The following is a 21248-nucleotide window of genomic DNA, read 5'->3' as shown; positions in this document are numbered from 1 at the left end:
ATAAAAAATAAATTCCCTTTTAGTTAAGGAAAAAGTCAGGAACTGCTAAATAAAAAAAATAATTAAAGCGCTAAGCAGATGTATTTACAACAAAAATATTAAAAAATAACATAATTTGGTAGTATGAAACATATTTACATAATTTTACAAATTAAATATAAATAAACTAAATTCTTCAGAAGATAAATCACATCTTAAATATGCATTTTAAAAATATTTAAAAGTGTATAAATTATTTATAAATAAATAAATAGGATATAAAGTGTCATTCTGTCGCTTTAACATTTAAAAATTCAATTTTCAAAGTGAGTCATATTTGGCAGTTTATTTTAAAAAAACAGACACACTTTTTTTTGTTAAATATTAAAAATAGAATAATAAAATGGTAAACATAAACAAGTTTGTTTTATCTTAAAATTCTTTGAAGTGGATTATAAAAAAAAATTAATAAATAATAAAAAGATGCACTCAACAAACATTTCACACAAAACAAAACGTAAAGGATCACAAGAACGTAACAGTTTGTACTTTGTAGCACCGTATTACAGTTCAAAAGTAAGTAGGCCATAAACAATAAAATACTGACAACTTTCTTAAAAATTAGATTAAAAGTTTTTTTAAATATATAATTTTTGTATTTTTCTGAGAAAAACAACAAATAGAATAATACCTACTTAACAGACAATATTAGGTGCAATATATTATTAAATTATCAGTCGAATACAGGCTGGCCTTCGAAAGTCTCAGGACCGACCATCACGCATGGTTTTTACCCTCGTTCATTTTAAACCGCCTTTGTACTTTGAAACAACTTACACAATAAATGCTTACACTAACAGTTTGTTAACAACTTCAGATGAGAATTAAAAAATAAGATTCAAATGGTTCAAAAGTTTAACAACTCGAAAGACATTAGAGGAAGAAACAATGGTCTAATGCAAATACATATTTTCAATTTGAATTTATTATAATTCAAAGGGAGAAAATATTATTTTTTGAAATGTATCAAGCTAATATTTAATGAGATTCTATTACATTTTGCTAAATATAAGAACTGGACTTTTTTAAAAAATACAACCACAACATTACAAAATACATAATTGTTTCTATATCAATTCCTAAGTAGGATATAAAATATAACAGTTATTTAGTAGTCCAAACAACAGTTCAGAACAATGAAAAACTGGATGAAGGCAGACTTCATGAATCTAAGATTTATAGGAAGACAAAGAGTAATAAAAATATTGGAGCCTACGGCCATTAAAATACATCATATTTATAGGTTAATTTATATATCATTTAATATGTAATAAGTCATGATATAAGAATAAATATTGAGCTAGAAATCTTCAATTTTAAGGTCTTGGCCAATGCTCTAGGTTTAGAAGTGGGAATTTGTGTTTGTAATGCACTTTTTATGAGTTTTAGTGAGCTCACAACTCTATTATAGGTATAAAATAACAGTATAGAATAACTTATTCTAATTTGGGCATTGAAATTTTTTTTTTCTTTTTTTACAGATTCTAAGAATGTGTTTAGTAAGTAATTAAATATTGTAATAAAAAGGCTCTTTGATTTAATATTGAAAATAGAAGAATATATAAGTTTGTAATCATGGATTTAAATAATTTCATTTGTATTTTATTCTTCATATTTGATTTTAAAAAAAGGAAAAAAAAGAGAGGTATAGAGAGCTTATAATTTCTCAATGAGATCAATGGTGGCTATTTTATCTTCACCAAAGAATTTAAAAATTTATGAAAAGTGAAAAACTTTTATGTACTATGTACTTAAAAACCTACATAATCCATGAAAATAATAAATTAAAAATAAAATAATAATAAGGTACACTTCATAAAAGGACAAAAATTGTGATGCTGAAGATGCACTGGAAACCCAAAATAATTTATGATAATTTAAAAATATCAATTTTAAAAAACTTAAGTTTTGACTTAAAATTAAAAGAGGGTAAATGTAAACGTCAACATTTCCTCAGTGTTCCTGTGTCCAACCTATTGGCCAATAATAAATAGTTGTCATCGCCAATTGGTGCTTGCCTATTGGAAGAGAAAACAAGTTGTAAAGTAACATGTTTATATCTTTTTTCTCTATATATAAAAATGCACTTACTTGCTGCCATATTTTGTTTCCCGGGCTGTTATCCTTAGGTACAATCTTGTTTCAGCTTGTAGCTCAAGGGCAGCATCCCTTAAAGCCAATAATGTATTTCGACAGGGACCTTTGTCTTCCAAAATGCAGTTTATTATGTTGTCAGTCCTTTGAGATCTGGTTTCACATATATCTGGAAAAATAAGTAAATAAGTCGTCTTAATTTAACAATTGAATTAAAACAGTCTTACTTATTGCATTTTGAAGCCTGTCCAAGTGTTGCACAATAAGTGAATGCACTCTTGCAAGCTCTCGGTCCGAGTCTACGTTCATGTGAAGCTGAGTCTTAGATGAAACTTTGCTACATCCTTCTGCAGTTTCTTGTACAGAATGACAGCTGTAATTTTAAAAAAGTTGCTTACAACATTGTTAATTAAAAAAAAAAAAAAATTACCATTGCCAATGCCCATTGACATATGCTGCTGGGTGGTATCTTTGTAACCTTTGGTGATTTGTGTAGCACATTTTGGCAAGCATATCTACCCATTCTTTCTCCTCGACACAATTGCTTGCCTGCAAAAATATTAATATTAAAAAATAAATAAATAACAATAGTATATTAAGAACAATCCGGGCAACCCCTTAACATGCACAACCCTGAAGAATAAGTATAGCCAGGTCTTTGGACTTGGATACGACCTCTAGGAGAGGGCCACTTTGGCTCTGGGGATAGTACTCGATCTGGGAAATAGACCGACACTGCCCTGGGCCCTTCCAGCCATGCTTGTCCAATTGTGTACACTGCTGTGTAGCCAGATTGTGTACACTGCTGCGTTCTTAGAACTTAGATTGGAATTCACTAGTTTCTTCCTCATCTTTACGGATAGCTCTAGAACCGGCAGAACTGTATGCATTCTGGTATGTGCTGGGGGAGGGGATTCCTTGTCCGTATCGACTCCCTGAGCACAGTGTCAGTAATTCAGGACAGATTTTGGTTGTTCTCGTTTGAGAGAGATATGCTGAGCTGGAGTGCCTTAGAAAAATGTGGTAGTTGTCTGGGTACCCAAACATGTTAAACTGGAGGGCATCGACGTGCAGATGAGGTGGCAAATATTAGGACAATTTGATCCGGCCTGGTGATATTGTGCGAGCAGTTAAGAGTACTGTTAGAGGCAATGTCAGCCGAGGAGCTCTTGCAATTTAAGCACAACTGAACAATAGCCCTCTGAGAGTTTGAAACTAAAGGAAAGGATTGTGCTAACCCAATTAAGGATCGGATATACCCGTCTGTCACGGAACCCACAAAGATGTTGCGTTTGAAAAGAAAGGTTGCTCAGTATGCCATTCTGATTAGAGTACCATGCCTTGGCCCCTTACAGAGAGTGAGTAGGCATGAGCATTCAAGATGGTACTTGGGCGAGCGGGTCAAATGTTGGTTTGTTTCTTACGGGTATGGAGGTTTGTCCTTACATGTAGAAATTGTATAAATTATGTGCATGTGAATATGTATGTGTATGTATATACATAATGTGGAATTTGTAAATAATTAAATTATTGTGAGTGTATGATTAACAAGAGGGTGGAATATCGAGTAACTCATCAGATAACAGTGGGGTGCTAAAATGATACATTTTGATAGCCCCTGGTTTAAAAAATGCACAGTATATTAGATCTATAATAATACATTAAGAACAATTAGACAAACCTGAACATAAAGAACCCTGTGAGGTTGGACAATTTGGAACATGTTGCTTTTCCTGAAAGAGTCATGGTGAACTCTTTCAACTGCTAAAATATCAGACAAGGGTATTTTACAAAGTGGTTCTTTACCTGAAATTAAAGATGACAATTAGACATTGAAGAATGAGTACAACTCAAGCATGAACAATTAAAAATTGTTAAATGTTGAATTTGTAATAATACGATAAGTCTGCAAATACATTAATTTCAAAAGCGTAATGACAGTTTCAGTTACATTATTTAAAAACTAATGACCTCAAAATCTTGGTTAAAAAGAAAATCTTTGGTGGTAGCTGGGTTTGGAAATTTTTGCCTCCAACAACCATCGTAATGTAGAAGGAACACAATGGTCTATATTTAAGAAATAGGTATTAGGAAATAAAGAAATACCATTGATGTAATAAAACCATAATAAAACACAAGGATTAATCTTAATTTCATGCTGACAATATTTCAACAAAAAAGAAACAATTCATAAATTGCACAAACCTTTTTGTTTGGCATAAGTGAGATCGTGAGTTGTCAAAGTAAAATATCTTTGTTTGAAATTCTTCCTCCCAAATCTTTTCCTTCCTTGAGCTCTCTTGATCATTGGCCTGAAATAGTTAAAATAAAATAAATTAAAATGATAAAAAAATAATTTTCGTATTTATACAATAGGTGGACAAATAATTTAATTAATTAAGACCGTTTAAGACTGTAAGACCTAAATTTGTTAATTTTTTTATCTTACCCATAGCTAGCGACATATTCCTTCCTTTAGGCATTGCAATTAAAAATAAAAATTATTTATAAAGCTATAATTTTTGTTATAAAATAGCTATATAACAAAACTAGATTTGAAAATATATAACATAAATAAATCAAAGTACACACCCTTCTTTCAGGATAACAGGGCTATCATGGCTATCTTGCGAAGGGACCGATGAAGCAGAAATAATTTCTAAAAACTGAAAAAAGAAAAAAATTACATTTAAGTTATTTTAAGTCATAACAACAATTTTACCTGTCTGACGGCAGTTATGTGTGAATCGGTGTAAAATGCTTGGTACATCGACCCCATATACTGCTCTTTACAAGCTGTGGCCCTCCGAGATGTCACCAAATTGCAAAGAGACTGGATGGTTTTAGATATTAAAGTAAGGGTCCGATTTATCTGAGAATCCTTTAAGAAAAAAAGAAAAGTTTTATAAATCTTTTAAATAATATTGATAAGTAAAGGGTGTAAGAGACTTACTATATGTTTTGTCGTCAGATCGAACAATCTTGGCCCCAAAATTGCTGGAGCGAAAAACCTTAGGAAAATAAAGCCTGATATCACAGAATACCTGACTTCTTTATTATCTGGAATGAAAAGATTATTATAAATATATATTTTAATTGGATGGGTTCTCTTTGCAATTACCAGGAAAACGAGAAGTAGCTAATTCTCTAAGTTCATGAAACAACTCGCAAAGGACTGGGGGACATTTAAGAGCAGAACTGGTAACGGCAACAAATATATTTTCAACATACTCCTGCAAAATATGTTCAAAATTAAGACTACCTTTTCTTACGACAATTGTCAACTGAACATACTTTGAGGTTGTTGAGGTTTGTACAAATGGTCGTGCTGTCAGAAATCCTCGTCGGGTCTATTTCACAGGACTTGTGCTCTGAAATCACAACCTCCAGAGATGGCCTGAGCGTCTCGTGGAGGTAGTGCAGACCAGCTAATCTCATCGTCTCATCCATCATTTTTGAGACAAGCGTATTACCTCTAAAAATGGTGTTCGCATCCCTGCAAATAAATAATACATATTTGAGTGTACCTTAAAATTTATTATTTTTTTATCTTAACCTTAATGTATTTAAAATACTTACGTCGTTTTGTTCAACTCCCAAGTTGCTAAAGCTTTTATCACAGGTACAATCAAACCATGGTGTAAAAATAGCCTGGCCAAAGGCTGGGCTATGTCCATTTTATTCAAAATCACCTCACCTAACATGAAGCAAGCACTGGCCGAAATCGGCTGAAAGTAATGAATCTTTAGTTTAATATTACACTTATCTATTATTACATTACAAAATACAACTAAAAATACCTGAATGGAAGAAGACTGGAGAATGAGCTTACGAAGTGTGTCATACATTTGCGTGTCAAATACATAATCTCTTGTGTAATGAATTTTTAATCTAAGAGATCCGATATCAGAACATATTGGGGCAGCTTTGCTTTTTCCAGGACACCGTTTTCCCGGTTGGAGAAGGTACCTTTAATGATTATTTGATTTAATAATGTTAAGTTCCTATTTTAATTTTAAAACATACCATGCGCTTTGCTGCATGCTCGGTTGCAGAGGAACTCTAACTTCACCCAGGAAGATATTACTGCTGCCGCTTTCGTGGTAAAGAGTTACAACAAGTTCACACCAATTGCCGTCATGCCCAGCGATATTATATCTGCTATCACTGCCCCGACCAGAACTGTTTAACTGTAATAAAGTCTATTTATATATACATATACTCAAGATGTGAACAAAAAAATTAACCTCAAATGTAAAGCTTTCATCGAATATGGGGGAGTTTGTTTTCTTCCTGACTTTTGTTCTTCGGGTGTCAACTCTTCCTGATGTCAATCTGACAGCAACCATTGCAAATGGATCACAGCTTCCATGGCTCAGTGTCAAGTCACTACACTCCGATACTTTTACCGTCAGCTTTTCAGACAGTGGATCGAATCCGTTTTCAAATTTAATATCTAAGTGAACTTTACCCTGTGAAATGATCAAGAATATCGGATTTTACAAAGCATCTCTTTAACACGTTGGTTGCCAGCGATGTAGCAGGTACAGAGCTAGGATCATTTATCCTAGGACCGTACCTATTACCGTGCTGCTTTTCTATCTCTATTGTGTTTTCTCACCCTAGCACTTAGGGTAAGGCTTTGAAAATGTGTGTGGCTCTCAGTTAGACCGCAACTTTCATGTAAGTACATTTGGTTTGAGCAAAACCTCAATTTTTTATTGAGCTTTGTGAGTAAGTTTTCAACTATTTCCAGTCTTTATTGGGAGATCATGATGTGCGGTCTGGTGTGACATAGGTTTTAGAAAAACATTTTTTTTATTATGCCAATGCTTCGATCTTTATTGAGATCAAAACGTTGGCATGATAAAGAAAATGCTTTTCTAAAACCTACATCACACCAGACCACACCTCATGATCTTTCAATAATCAATGGCTAACTGTCACTAAACACCACACATATTTCCAGGCTGTTATTAGTAAATTGTCGTGTATATATTGTATTGTTTTTCTGTATAATTCAATCTGTTTATTTATTTGTTTTCAGGAGTCTTGTATGAAATCTTCATTTATTTGAGCAATCAGGATTTTGAAGGGAAAGTTTTGTATGATCTTTATATTATAAATGTAAAATTTGGATATTTCCAGTTGTTCATTTGCAAAACTAATTTTTGATTGAGAAAAATTAATTAAAAAGATATATAATTTTTTACGGAAATGCACTTACTACAGCAGGCCGTTCATTCTCAGGCAATTGCTTCACAATAAATGAAAAAAGCATACGGCGAAAAAAAAAATTTTTTTAGGTGTTGAAAAGCCAGTTAAAATTTTTAAAAATATTTCTCCTGATATGGACATGCATTAATATTCATTTTGTGTAAATTTGAATACATGACACTAGGCACTCTTTGTTCCAGTATGTGGTGGCAGTGAAGGTGTTAACAGAGGAATAAAGCACTTTACCTGTACTTCTGTTTGCTGATTTACATGTTTAATTTGAAACCAGTGATCTTTGTTGTGGTACATTTGCAAATCATCTGTCTTTATCGCTACCTTCCCTATCACTTTTTCTGTTTTGTCTCTGTCATATAGATACACGCTTAAATACCTAAACTTCCTTGGAACAATAAATTGGAATTCTTCACCAAAAAATGGGCTGAAATAAAATAAAATTTTAAATAACACATAGTATAGATATATTTATATACTATATAAAAATGAATATATATATTTACTTAAGGGTTCTATCTATGGTGGATGTTCGAAAGATCTCTTCCTGGTCCAAAGAGAGTGCACAATACACATCCCTTTCCACTCCTGATCCATGGCTCCGGGCAGGCAAATTTTTGGCTTCTCCTTTATCATAAAATAAATTGTTATTGACTAATAGAAATAATGTGCTAAAAAAAATTAATGTTAGATCAACATTGACTATTCTTGTTGTTTTTTGCCTGTCAGATAGTAAAATGCCAAAATGTCAGTCAAAACCTGCCATAAGGCAAACCTATTTTGGTCAGACTGAACATCACACCACAATGTTTCACAGTTAAAACTAACTATATATTATAAAATATTAAGGTAAAATTGTTTCAACAAAAAATTTAAACAAAACAACTATTGTATTTAACCGTAAGGAAGTGCTGTGAATGGATTTATTTTTCTACTTTCGCCTAATTAACATACTGGAGTTTTTTTTGTACAATAAAAATGATTTTGTCTGAGTATCATCTAATGTCCATACAAGGGTGAACAGTTGTTTGGGAGACAAGATGATCCAAATGCCAACAAAAGCTTGATTACTGATCAACAGATACGAGGGCAATGATAATTAATATAAATGATTTCTGAATCAATTACTCTGCCCTGAACAAAAACAACATTCCACAAATAACAATTCTAATCGCTTTTATGATTATTGCACACATCCTTTGTTTTATTTTGCAGGAATACAGAAGTAAAAAAAAAAATAAAAAAATTTAAAAAAATATATATAAATGATTTTTTCTGTAATAAGTACAAGTACTGATAAAAATATTTCTATATATATATATTTTGTTCAATGATGTTTTGAGGCAATTGAAAAATGAGTACAAGCCCATATAAGGCAATCTCATAAACATTCCTTTAAAGGCATGGCTGAAAGAAGTTGGTCAATAAATAAACAGAGAAAATACTATCACTGGAACATCAGGATAAAAAAAAACCACTTGTGTCAAATAAGAATAGAATGACAATTAATTTAAATGACTTATTTTATGTTGAAATGTTATATGTATTATCAAATGTCTTGTAGGCATAATTCATATCAATGATCCAGTTTTCTATGAATCATTACACCTACATTGAATACAGTGATAAAATTTAATAATCAATTTAGATTAACTTTAATTTATGTTAAAAAGAGCAAATGATTAAAACTTGAAAATAATGTCGTTTTTGTATTCAAGTTGATCTAAGATTTGTTTTGATAAAACATTTACCCAAGCCCATGACTATCCGTAAGAATTCCTTAAGTAGTGCTTCTTTACTAGAAATTTTTAATTATATTTAACGAAAGCGAAATGAAATGAAAATTCTCAGGTCACAAACAAAATATGCAGCTAAAACATATTTTATTACAATTTGAAACAATGAAATTGAATGCAAAGACAAAAATGCCAATTTAGAGAATAAATAAATTAAAGTTTAAAACTATCGCTCCAGAATTGATTTACGTTAGTAACATTAACATTAATTTTCAATTGTATAACAAGAAACATGACTGTAATAGAATGGAGCCAATTGATCAAATGTTTATTTATTTTTGTCTTTAAAAAATAAAAATGATCTGCAGTTCAAAGACCTCAGATTTCAATAGAACACTGTGCTATTTAAGTCTGACACAAGGATAGATGGTTGAATTTATATGTGTAATCAGGAAAAAACACTAATAGATAATTATTTAATCAATCAACTTTATACGATTGAAACTAATGTATTTTCCCTTACTTTCCATTGATCTTAACGTATTGTAATTTTTTTTTTTTTTTTTTTTTTTGGGGGGGGGGATTATTTTAAATAAAATTTTTGCCATAAACTTACAAGTTGTTTGTTTGATTATTTTAAGCATTCAAAGGAATATCAAAACAACTTTCAATTAAAGAAAAATTAAAATCAAGAAACATAATCTAGATATAATTAATAACAATAGTAAAAGAAAGTACAACATAGACAAAGGTAAAATGTTATGCAAAGCAACTAATTCATAAAAAATATTTCTGTTTGTAGAATTTACTTTATTTTTATTTCTACTTTAATCAACAATGTGCACCTATATTATTTTTTTGTAATCACAAATGCGGTAATCCGATGAAACAGTATGTTTGACAATACATGTTTGATATCAAATGTTTGTTTTAGGTGAAATAATACCAATTATAGCACGACTTTCAATATTTTCTCACTATTAGGCAAGCTAAAAACTTTAAGAAAGAAAAAGAAAAAGAAAAAAAAGTTGTTTTAATCCTAGACGTCCTCATGTGAGGTTTGAGTTAAAATTTATGCTTTACTTATTACAAATTTAAATAACTGATACAATCCCAGCCAATAAAAATTGGTTTTTGTTTTAATGTTTTTAAGCAAACTGAAAACTTTAGAAAGCCATGTCAAAGTGTCAAAATAAATATTCTATGAAATAATTTTAAAAAACTTAAATATAAAAGAAAACAAGATAAAAAGCAAATTTGTCTAGGTTTAAAGTACGTAATTACTAACTGAATGTTCTACTGCACTCGTTTATTTTAATAATGCTTACGATTAATGAAATTTTATCCAAATTGTCTTAATACAAGAATAACTGGCACTGGTGTTTGTATTAAAATTCACGTTCGGGATATTTTTTAGAATGTATTACAATTAGTGGCTATCCTCGACCTTTTTTAAGGTTTTTTTTTTTTTTAAATCAGCAGTTCTTTTTACTGTAGTAGACAGGTTGCTGGCCCAATGCAGTGTTTTTGGATGTTAAAATACACATAATTGCCACTAGTGTTCGTTTGAAGACTGGCTATCATTTGATATTTTTACCATACTAAAAACTTTATACAACCGTGTCCAATTTCCAAATAATTCAAATTTGATAGTTATCTCAATGTGACTAAAACAAACCTTTTCATTAAGCATATTTATTTTGATTAGATGTTATCTTAATCCTAGAGTTTCTAACTCTATTTTAGACATTAGTAAAGAAATAATTGCCATTGATGTCAAGACAATCTTTAGCTGTTTTTTAACGGAAAAATTTAAAATACCAGTAAAGGTCAAACAATTAATGAAAAATGTACTCTTGTGATAAGCTGTGGTTTTTAACAACTTAATTCCATTAAATTGAAATAAAAAATAAATGTTACTTTAATTACAATTCTGCACATTTTTTTAAATTCTAATTATTTTAATATGACAATTTACTAACTTTAATTATTTTATCAGCCTACGTATGTAGCTATATTTTATCATTTCAAAAAAAATTGGATATAATTAATTGAGTATGACAATTTATCCTAATAATAGAAGTTTCTGACCTAGTGTTTATGTTTAGATGTAGGCGAGATTACTTCTTTTCTTTTTGTTCCTTTCCTTCTTAACTAAAATAAATTTACAATATTTTTCATATTCACTAATAAATAACTGCCACTAATGCCTGCAATAAGAATGACCAATTTTAGCTGTTAAAAAAAAAAAAAAATTAAAAAGTGAAATATCCACTTTAAAAAAAAGTGTGTTACTCTCTACATGTGCTTTGACTTAACGCTTTATGTTTAGGTTTCAGCCAAGACAGGCCTTTTGTTGTTATTAAGCTAACTTGAAACCTTGAAATATCAGAGGTGATTAAAAAAAATCATGAATAATATAAATCACTTGTGATAAATTGTTATACTAGTGATAATTCTTAAGTCGAAAATTTAATTGAATTAGATGAATAATTGGCACTAATGCCTTAAGTGTGTGCTTTAATGTCAACAAAAAATTCTTTAAGCCCCATTTTTCTAATTTGGTAAGTCTCAATCTTGGGAATTCAACTGTTGTGTCTGAATTAGATTCAATCAAATAAATATCATTGATGCGTGAAGCAAGATGATTTTCTTTAACTAAACTGAAAAGTAATTGATGAAATAGTAAATATCCATGAAACTGGGTTTTATTGTCAACTATAAAATGCTTTAAGTCCAATTTTTCTCATTTGACAAGCCTCAATCTTGGGGAACTCAACTCTACTGTCTGACTTAGATGCATTTAAATAAATAATTATCGCTGATGCAAGATCAACTCGTTCTTTTTAAACCAAACTGAAAAGTTTTTGATAAATTTTAAATATACATGAAAATGTGTTTTTGTCAACAATAAAATTTCTTAAATCCCAATTATTTTGATTTGACAAGTCTCAATCTTCAAGAGCTCGACTCAAGTGTCTGGACTTACAATTTTAGATACAATCAAACAAATAATAACCACTGATGCATGTATCAAGATAGCTCGTTTTTTAACGAAGCTGCAAAGTTATCAATGAAATATTAAACATCAATGAAACTGTGCGTTTTTTTTCTAATTTCCAATTTTTCTAATTTGACAAGTTTTAATCTTGGAGAACTCAACTCTTCTGTCTGACTTAGACACAATCAAATAAATAATTATCGTTTCTGCATTTAGGAAGATCATTTTGTTTTTTAACCAAACTGAAAATTTATTTATGAAGTATTTAATATCCATGAAACTGTTTTATTGTCAACAATAACATTTCTCTCTCAATTATCCTATACATTTTGACTTAGTGTTTTGACATAAGGATTTAGTCAAGGTATTCCATCATTTGTTGTTTTTAAGAAACGAGAAAATATTGAAAAAACACGTTTATGTTTGAAACCCTGATAAAACAGATGCTATTGAAATGTGAAGGAAGGAAAGATAAATAATTGTTTGAGTAATGTAATTTAGGTAACTTCTAACTTTACAGATAGCACATTGATGTCAATACTGAGACTAGACAATATTTTGATAACTCCTGCTTCCTCTTCGACTATTTTGATTGGACATGTGAAGTTTTTAAGATATTGCTGTTTTTTTGTTTTTTTTTTGAGTGTTTGTGAATGAAAAAGTAAAAACGAGTGAAAAATCCGAGACGTTATTTAAAATGGGGCGAGCACTACTTGGTACTTTTTCATCAGGGTCTATGTTTAGAAAATCCAGCTTTTGAGGAACCTCGTAAAACTAGATATTTTATATTTAAATCCCCAATAGGGTCGGGCGCGAGGTGCGGGGGTTGAACGGTTTCCCTCGCCTGGTAGCCCAGGGGGCAGGTTAGGCCCTCGCTGACCCCAGATCGATCCGCCGAAAGGGTTTTCTTGTACTTACGGATTATCCTGGATCGAAACGTTAAAGGCCCGACCGGGCGGGGGGAAAAGCCGTTAAAACTGGAAAAATCCGGAAACAAAGGGCCAGGTGTAAGCACAACACTCCTCACATTGCACAAGCACTTCCTTTCGAGTTTCACAACGGAGGCGGGGACGTGGCCGAGGCCCCTCAGACGCAATTCTTTCCTCGTCTCTCGGACGAATCCACTCACCAATTTTAATCCTCAACCTTTCCTCGACCCGGACTTTACGTTTGACTTCGGCCATCTTTGGATCAGCCAGCGCCGAGCGACTGCCTACAACATGCTGTCCGTCCGCTACGGTAATGAATGGATCGACCACGGCTGCCAACGGCGGGGGGAAAAATATTCCCCACTTCGACACGACTCGTCCTCACCACGACCGAACTCAGATTAATGCGAAATCCGCGTACATCCGCTCTTTAATCTCAATAGAAATACACACTGAAATGTAAAAAAGAGAAAAAAAGTTTAAACAAACAGTTGTTATTCAACCAATATCTTTTTGCAGCCTATCCAATATTTTTGGTCGACCTAATCAATATAATGAATGTGACATCAATACCGAAAATTACAAATTATAACAAATTTACAATAATTGAAATAAACGACTAAAAATACATTCAAATTATGAATTCTCATACTTACAATAAATAAATTAATATATGCATATAATATATTAAATAATGATAACTAGAGAGAGAGAGAAGAGAGAGAGAGAGAGAGAGAGAGAGAGAGAGANGAGAGTGGAGAGAGAGTGGAGAGAGAGATAGAGAGCGAGAGAGAGGGATAATTAATTAATATTTTAAACATTAAATGTAATATAATTAAATATATTTGAATATATTCAATCCCAACAATAAATACAAGTTCGGACAGACTTTCCAATTTTCAAATTTTAAAAATGAATACAAATTTGTAAGATTTTCCAGATTTGTAATTAAAAATATTCTTAAAATCATAATAAACAAAATGGCATAAAGAAAACCTGATTAACGTTAATTCTTACGAATATTTTTTTTTCCCAACCTGTACAAAAATTTTGGCCACTCTCATCAACATTTAAAAATGCGAGATGAATACCTTGATATTTACATTTACCAGTAACACTTGCAAATTTGCCATAATTTGTGATTAACAAATAAAAACGAAATTAAAAAAAAAAGACGCGAATTGTTAAAAATTACTTATAATTGTAATATACAGTAATTGTATACATAAATTAAAATGGCAGAAATTAAACGGGAACAAACATAGTGCACGCAGATTGTCGAAAAATTGAAATATATGTTTAGTTTAAAATGTTTCTATTCAGTGCAAATAGTAATGGCGAAATAGGCAAGATTTATCATACTAGCAATTAAAAGAAACACGTAAAGGATGTTGAGGAGCGACAGAAAAATTTTTAAATTGAATATGACGTAAATTTTATTATTTGTTATATTAAGATTTCTAATGTATGAGATACCTGTATGTAGTTTAAAAAAATTGTTACACAACATTCTCGTTATATCGTTATTCAACCAAAATCAGTTTGCAGTGTGATCAAAAATATTGGCCTACTTCATCAGCATAAGCGCGTGTACAGTTCCAACATGTGATAAAAATTATAAACGATGTTTAATATTTGTAGTAAAAAAACGTTAATTATAAAAACCATGTGTAAAGAGGGTCACATAAAATGTCATGTTAAACTAATTAAATTAATTTATCATTTAGTAATTTTTCAACAACAGTTTTCTAAAATGTATTAAAAGACACACAGGAATCAGTTTTAATTAGCCTATAAAATTAAGGATAAATCTAAAAGTTATATAAACCTAACAACCGGAGTTGTTAGCAACAGTTCCGTGGAAAACAATATTTTTTAAAAAACAAACCTAACTAGTCAAAAAGAAAACAACTTTGATAAATTAAAAACCTTTAAGGTCAAACCAATGTTATCGCATTGTTGAAAATGTCCAATCATCAGGTTAAAATTTAAAAGACTTCCAAACAAACACAATTTAAAAAGAAATAAGCAAAAAATCCTAGTCACGGGTTAACCAAAAGCGTACTGACATTTGAACAAATAATTATTATTTTGGCTATCGTACTTTGAACCAACAGAAGTTTTCATAGCAAAATGAAACGATGATAATTAAAAATATAAGTTGTTATGTTTAAATCCCTCGTATGCTTCAAATGCTCAGTTTAATGAAATTGAAAATTTAATTTAATTTTCCGGCTTATTTGAAATTGAATTTTTAGCCTTTCAGTTTGTTTAATTATTAGCAATCGTAGAGAAATGATTAATGAAATTTAGATATATTTTAATGTATCGTTTTACGTTTTGAACATTTTTATCAGCAAATGCGTCAATTGATTGAAACACTATTGAATAAAGAGTTCATTCATAGAAACCAATTTAGAAAGTAGTGTTTGTGTTGCAAATAAAATGTGTAACGTGTAAGTGCTGACATTGAATCTTGAATAATAAAGACGATAAATGTTGACTAGCTTAAAAGAGCAAATAAAAATAAAAATAAAAAATCGTAAACTGATAAGGCTGTTTTCGTGCCGTTCATTCATTTTATTGCAATTTCATTAAGATCAAGTGGAATTCTTAAAAACAGCTGTCGGCTGTTTTGTATAAATTCTTTACTGTATGTGACTGATGGTAAATTGATAGAGAAAGAGAAAGCTATAATAAGGAAAGGGTAAAGTTTTTCTTTTTTAAGCTGACAGAACTGAATTGAAGAGGTTAATATTTAAATTATTGATTATGGAGCAGGCACGATTTAAAATTTTAAATTTAATAGTTATATTTAGTAATCTCAACGGCAAATAGTTTAGTATGTTTCTATAAATTAATTTAAAATACGACCTCTCTGGTATGGGGCTCATCCAAGGATTCCGAACGTCTCCAATCAATTCAGTCTAAAATTCTCCGTCAAATTGTAAATACTTCTTTTTATGTTTCAAACCCTATTCATAATGACCTACATATTCCGTTTGTACATGTCTCAACGAAACCTGCTATAAAAATTCCATCAAACACTGAACATCCACCATAATTTTCTAGTAGGACAGATATCACATCCAACCATACTAAAAAATCCTCCAAGACGATTGAAGCGAAAGTCGACCCGGGCCCTTCTCAATGAGTGAAAAATTGACGAGGTTTCAGTGAAAAGAAGTTGTTACTGGGTAACTTCTATGAGAGACACAAATTCATAAATTCTGCATATATTCAATATGTTCAATAAATTTTTATATAAGGAAATAGTTTTGCTGTTTCATTTTATAATATAATTTATTTAAAATGTAGGTCATGAACAATATATTGCATGGTCTTGAGAGCTCTGTATTATTCATATATTTTCCACACCTTCACATCCCATTAATGTGCCTTTTTATTTTATTTTTTAAATTTATTTATTTTATTCTTTTAGGTACCCAACTTTATCACCTATGATATCACGACGTTGTTTGGTTTTATTTTTACATTTTATTTTTTATATATGCCTATAATGTTACTATATATCGCAAAAATTTTTTTTATACTTTTGTACATTTACATTATTTTTTATATGTTTATTTATACTTTTTCTAACCAATTTAATCTTGGATGTTTTTTCTTTTAAGATATATTTTACATTTTTAAAATTTATACACTCAAAGACAAAAAAAGCTGGACGCCCGAATTATTTTGTCGTTTATTTCAATCTACATGTATTTTTTATCGTTGCATTAATTACAATATACTTATTTTAATGTAAACCAAATAAAACGAGATCAGAAATTCATGAGTTTTAATTAAAAAAAATTTAATTATGACGGTATGAAAGAAAATTTACGAAAATGCCGAAAAATCATTTAATGATAGGTTAAAATTAAAAATTTATTTTCTGCTTTTGCTCTTAATGCGTTATTAAGAGCAGAACCTGGTGATAAATTGTCAGCTAAAATTTATTCTATCATTAAATGATTTTTCTGTGTTTTGACGAATTTTATTTTAAAGTATAATAATTAAATAAATTTTATGAAAACGTGAATGAAACATGATAGACCTGTAACATTATCATTTTTTAAGATATTTTGGTGTTGGTACATTCATTTTTAAATTATATGTCTATTTCTTTTATTAGGAATATTTAATAACATTAAGTATTACATGTAGTAACATTTTTCTTCACAAGATCGAGTACAATTGTGATGATTAAGGTTTGAATTAATTCAGTCAATTTTTAGGTCTTTGTTTCCGTAAATTACTCAAAAAAGCTCGTATTTGGTCTGAGGCGTGAAGGAAAAAAGCTGTGGGCCGGTGGAGGGAAGGACCCGCGGGGAAATTTCCTGACGACCGTGGCAATCCTGTTTCCTGAAAATGTTATGAATGGTGTGTATCGGAGTATGTTTCCCCACTAGGTCCCATTCACATCCGCATGGAACGACCACTCCTCCTCCCTTTTCAGTTTACTTCCGGACTAAATTTACAACCGGAGACCCAACGAGTGACGATCTGAGATAAAACGGACGCAACCCGCGTTTCCACGATAATTATTGTTTTTCCCCTTAGTTTATTTTTCCCTCTCTCGATGTCTCTTTCTCTCTCCTATTTTGCTGTAATAGTTAGCCGGCCGTTTCCGGTCGCGTTTTGTTTCAGGGCGGATAAGATCCTAGCCGATGGATAAAAGTGCAATATCCTGTTTTTATCGGGCCGTATACACAAATTCCTCGCTTAGATTTAGGAATAAGGCAACATGGAACCATATTAACATAAAATGAGACATAATTTTGGCCAAATGACGAAAAGATTCTGATTTTACCTTAACCCGTTATTCAAATACTTTTCGATGCGGTTGGATAGAAAAAAATAAAAAGACTTCCTTTCTCCTATCTCATACAAGTAATGCAAACAATAAGAAATATTTATATCCCAAGTTGTATATAGCAGGATATGTCAAAACCCCCCAACCTTCAATATATTAAAATGATTATCACTCAAAAAATATAAGTGGAATTAAAAATAGAATTTAAATATAGAGGTATGAAGTGCATGCCTATATATATATATATATAAGTATAGTTTATATAAAATAGTATAATGTATTGATCACAGTATAATATTACTACGAGCGATTTTTTGTAATCTGTATCCATCGTTGTTCATAAAATTCTTAAAACCTTGGAAATTCTTATGTAATCTATACAACAGTTCGTGTCCGACTGACAGACAACGCACAAATCAAACCGCTGTATCTAAAGGGCTGAAATTTCGACAGAGCATTCCCTAAATTTAATTACATGGATAGCTGCTAAGAGAGGATTTCTTGAAATTCCATCCCCAAGGATATCATATGGACAATTTTTACCATGTATAGACAGAAATGAACTGAAAATTGGAAGAATTTAAGAATCGAGACATTATATTAGAAAGTCATAATAGCACTGTATCCCATTAGAAAGGTACCAACATTTAAACAAAGTCCCGTGAGACGAAGTCGTGGGTTAAAGCTAGTTAATTAATAAATACAAATATACTACAAAATTAATGCAAAAAATTAAATTTCTATGTAATAAAATAAAAAATAACAGTATTATGATATATTAATCCATTTATGTTAGTGGTCTAATTGACCTTATTGATTATTTCAATTAATTATTATTGTTATGTAAGGTCTTGGTTGAGATGAAAAAGTTAATGTCACGAGCGGGATTCGAACCCACGACCTTCGTCTCAATACGCCGCTGCTCTAACCACTTGATCTATCGTTTCGAACCATGATCTTACATAAAAAGAATAATTAATTGAAATAATTGTGATGCATATTCATGAGAAAGATAAAGGGAAAGAAGGGAATTAGAGAGAGACAGAAAAATAACGAGAGAAATATAGAGTAACAAGAACGACAGAAAGAAAGAGAGAGAAGGAGGGAGAGAGAGGAGGAAGAGAGAGAGGAGAGAGAGAGCGAGAGAGATCGTTTTATAATAATATGAATGGTGAAATGATGAATCAGTGGGGGTGTGTTTCAAAATATTTTTATCAATGCTAATTGTTGTATTTCTTGATATATAATAATAATAATAATCGTTGTGGCAGTAATTTCGACCTCCAATGAAAATTGATAACCAAATACATAATTTTAGCACTGCATTATTTTTTAAAATCATTTTCTGTCAAGCAAGTATCGGATTTGTAAGAAGTACTCTCGTCACGCAAATCGTACAACAGTTACAATCCACTCATAATCATATATTTTTAAACATGAGATAAATTTCACCAAAACTGTTTTTTATTCTTTGCCAGGCCTTCTCGGCCCAATCTAACTATAGCCCGCTTGACCGAAGTGAAATCCGATAATTTTACCTATAGATAAATTGTTTATAAAACCCAGGTTGAAGTTTAACATGGTTTCTTTTGATTGACAACGTATTTTTGATGACCTCTCGACGCAAGTTAATTACCGACGAAATATATAACCGTCTGTAATTTACAGGAAGGAAGGGTAATTAATACATATTTCGGAGACGAACGGCAGCTGACAGATTGGGTTAAAACGAGGGTGTTCCTAAAACGGAAGGATATATGGTCCCGAAGAGGGTGAAATTAGACCTGAACGGTCCGTGTTGAAGGAATAAAACTATATTTCTGGAATGGATTCATCTTCTATTTCAAATTTTTTTGAGAATCTTCCGTCGAACCCGATAGACTTAAAACTTTATTTTACTCCTGCCAAACTGCTTTACCATTCTGGAAATTGATAGGTTCACTGTCAGAAATAAGCGAGCCATTTCACCAAATGGGCAAAATGGATATTGGACGAAGAGCCTAAGTGGTTCATGAAGTTTTATGATATATCCATAAATCCGTCATTAAAAGCTTTTCTTAAAAGTTCTTAAAAGTTTTCTCTTTTATTTTGTCATTAAATGAGACTTCAATTTAAAATTTTAAATCTACAAAGCAACATCTGTCTGTAATTAATTCTAATTGACGTCGACGTCACTTTTTTAATTTCAAATGAGAACCTCAAATATTTTAATTTTTTTCCGAAACAATATTTTTTTAAGAAAAATTCGTAACACAACTTTGGAAGACTTCAAAAAATGACGGCTCTAGAATTTATTGAAAGTATTAAAAAATTAAGAAAATTTCATAAATATGTTTATTGAACACAAGTTTCCATTTTCTTTTTCCCCATGAGGTTGGTAGGTAAACAACAATAACGAAAAAGTTTAAACACAACTATTTATCATTAAAAAATATAGTCAAATTGCTTACTTGAATGTAAGTAATTATGTGGGTACAAAAACTACCTAACGGATAATTAAACAATTACAATGATAATTTTATTTTGCCTTGTGAACCTTTCAGCAATTTTAATATACATTATTTATGCAATTTTCCTAATTTTTTATTATTTTCAAAAATTCCTAGAGCCTAGAGAGGTGTTCCAAATTTGTGGTATTCATTCTCTCGTTTATGTTTATGTGTATAAAAAGAAGATTCTATATGTTAATAATTAAAGATGTTTGAATTATATTGACTATTTATCATTATCACATTATCAGAAAATTTAAATTTTTAACCAGTAAAAATTTATTGTATTTGATTATTCTACCAACTCATAAAATAATAGAACAAAAAAAATTGTTAAATTTTGATTTTTCTCTCGCTAAATGACTAGAAATTTTAACACTGTTTTAAACTGGTCCACTGTTTTTTTACTGTTTATTTTCGCTAATCAACTGTGTCGTTTGTACATTATAGATTAAATTAATCTCGGCTGCTGGTGGTCTGCGAGTCGATGAACTGTCATTTCGATAAAAGAATACATGTACAAACATGTTTCTTGTGATAAAACCCACTCAGCTCTTATATTGCAATTTTAAAATTAAAATTGAAACCCTTGGTTGATATATTTTTGATTTATTTAGAGACTAAAACATTCTTTTAAAAGTACTGTGTCTTGTAAAATTTTGTACAGTCATTTTCAGCAGTTTAAATTTTTGTTAGACAAGAAAACAATGAAGTTAAAAAAGAAATACTTTCTTGAACTGAAAATACATTTATTTTTTATTATTAAGAGTATGTCAAGTTGTTAAAAGTTTATAGAGAAAATAGGGTCTTACAGTTTATATCATAAAATGTGACATTATTTTCTTGTTTTGGTAATCCATGCAGATAAGGGAAACGTGACTAATTTTATTTCTAGGCTGGCCTCAACCTTGT

The 21248-nt window shown here is 30.6% G+C and overlaps 1 protein-coding gene across 1 annotated transcript; it reads right to left on the bottom strand.

Moving 5' to 3' along the window:
* Positions 1-406: 406 nt before the first annotated feature.
* Positions 407-13434, bottom strand: LOC106669731 (GTPase-activating protein). The gene is made up of 18 exons (XM_014399412.2): positions 13229-13434; positions 7869-7989; positions 7597-7789; positions 6381-6605; positions 6160-6323; positions 5934-6102; positions 5713-5861; positions 5428-5629; positions 5255-5366; positions 5087-5193; positions 4856-5014; positions 4726-4799; positions 4339-4445; positions 3815-3939; positions 2564-2682; positions 2361-2506; positions 2131-2302; positions 407-2057 (listed from the first exon to the last, which is right to left on the bottom strand). The coding sequence occupies exons 1-18, from the start codon at positions 13281-13283 to the stop codon at positions 1982-1984; spliced, it is 2475 nt and encodes an 824-aa protein (XP_014254898.1). The 5' UTR covers positions 13284-13434; the 3' UTR covers positions 407-1981.
* Positions 13435-21248: the final 7814 nt, after the last annotated feature.

Source organism: Cimex lectularius, unplaced genomic scaffold (assembly GCF_000648675.2).
Source record: "Cimex lectularius strain Harlan isolate CLEC.00 unplaced genomic scaffold, Clec_2.1 scaffold8, whole genome shotgun sequence".
NCBI lineage: Eukaryota > Metazoa > Arthropoda > Insecta > Hemiptera > Cimicidae > Cimex > Cimex lectularius.
This window is presented reverse-complemented; position numbering and strand designations above follow the sequence as displayed.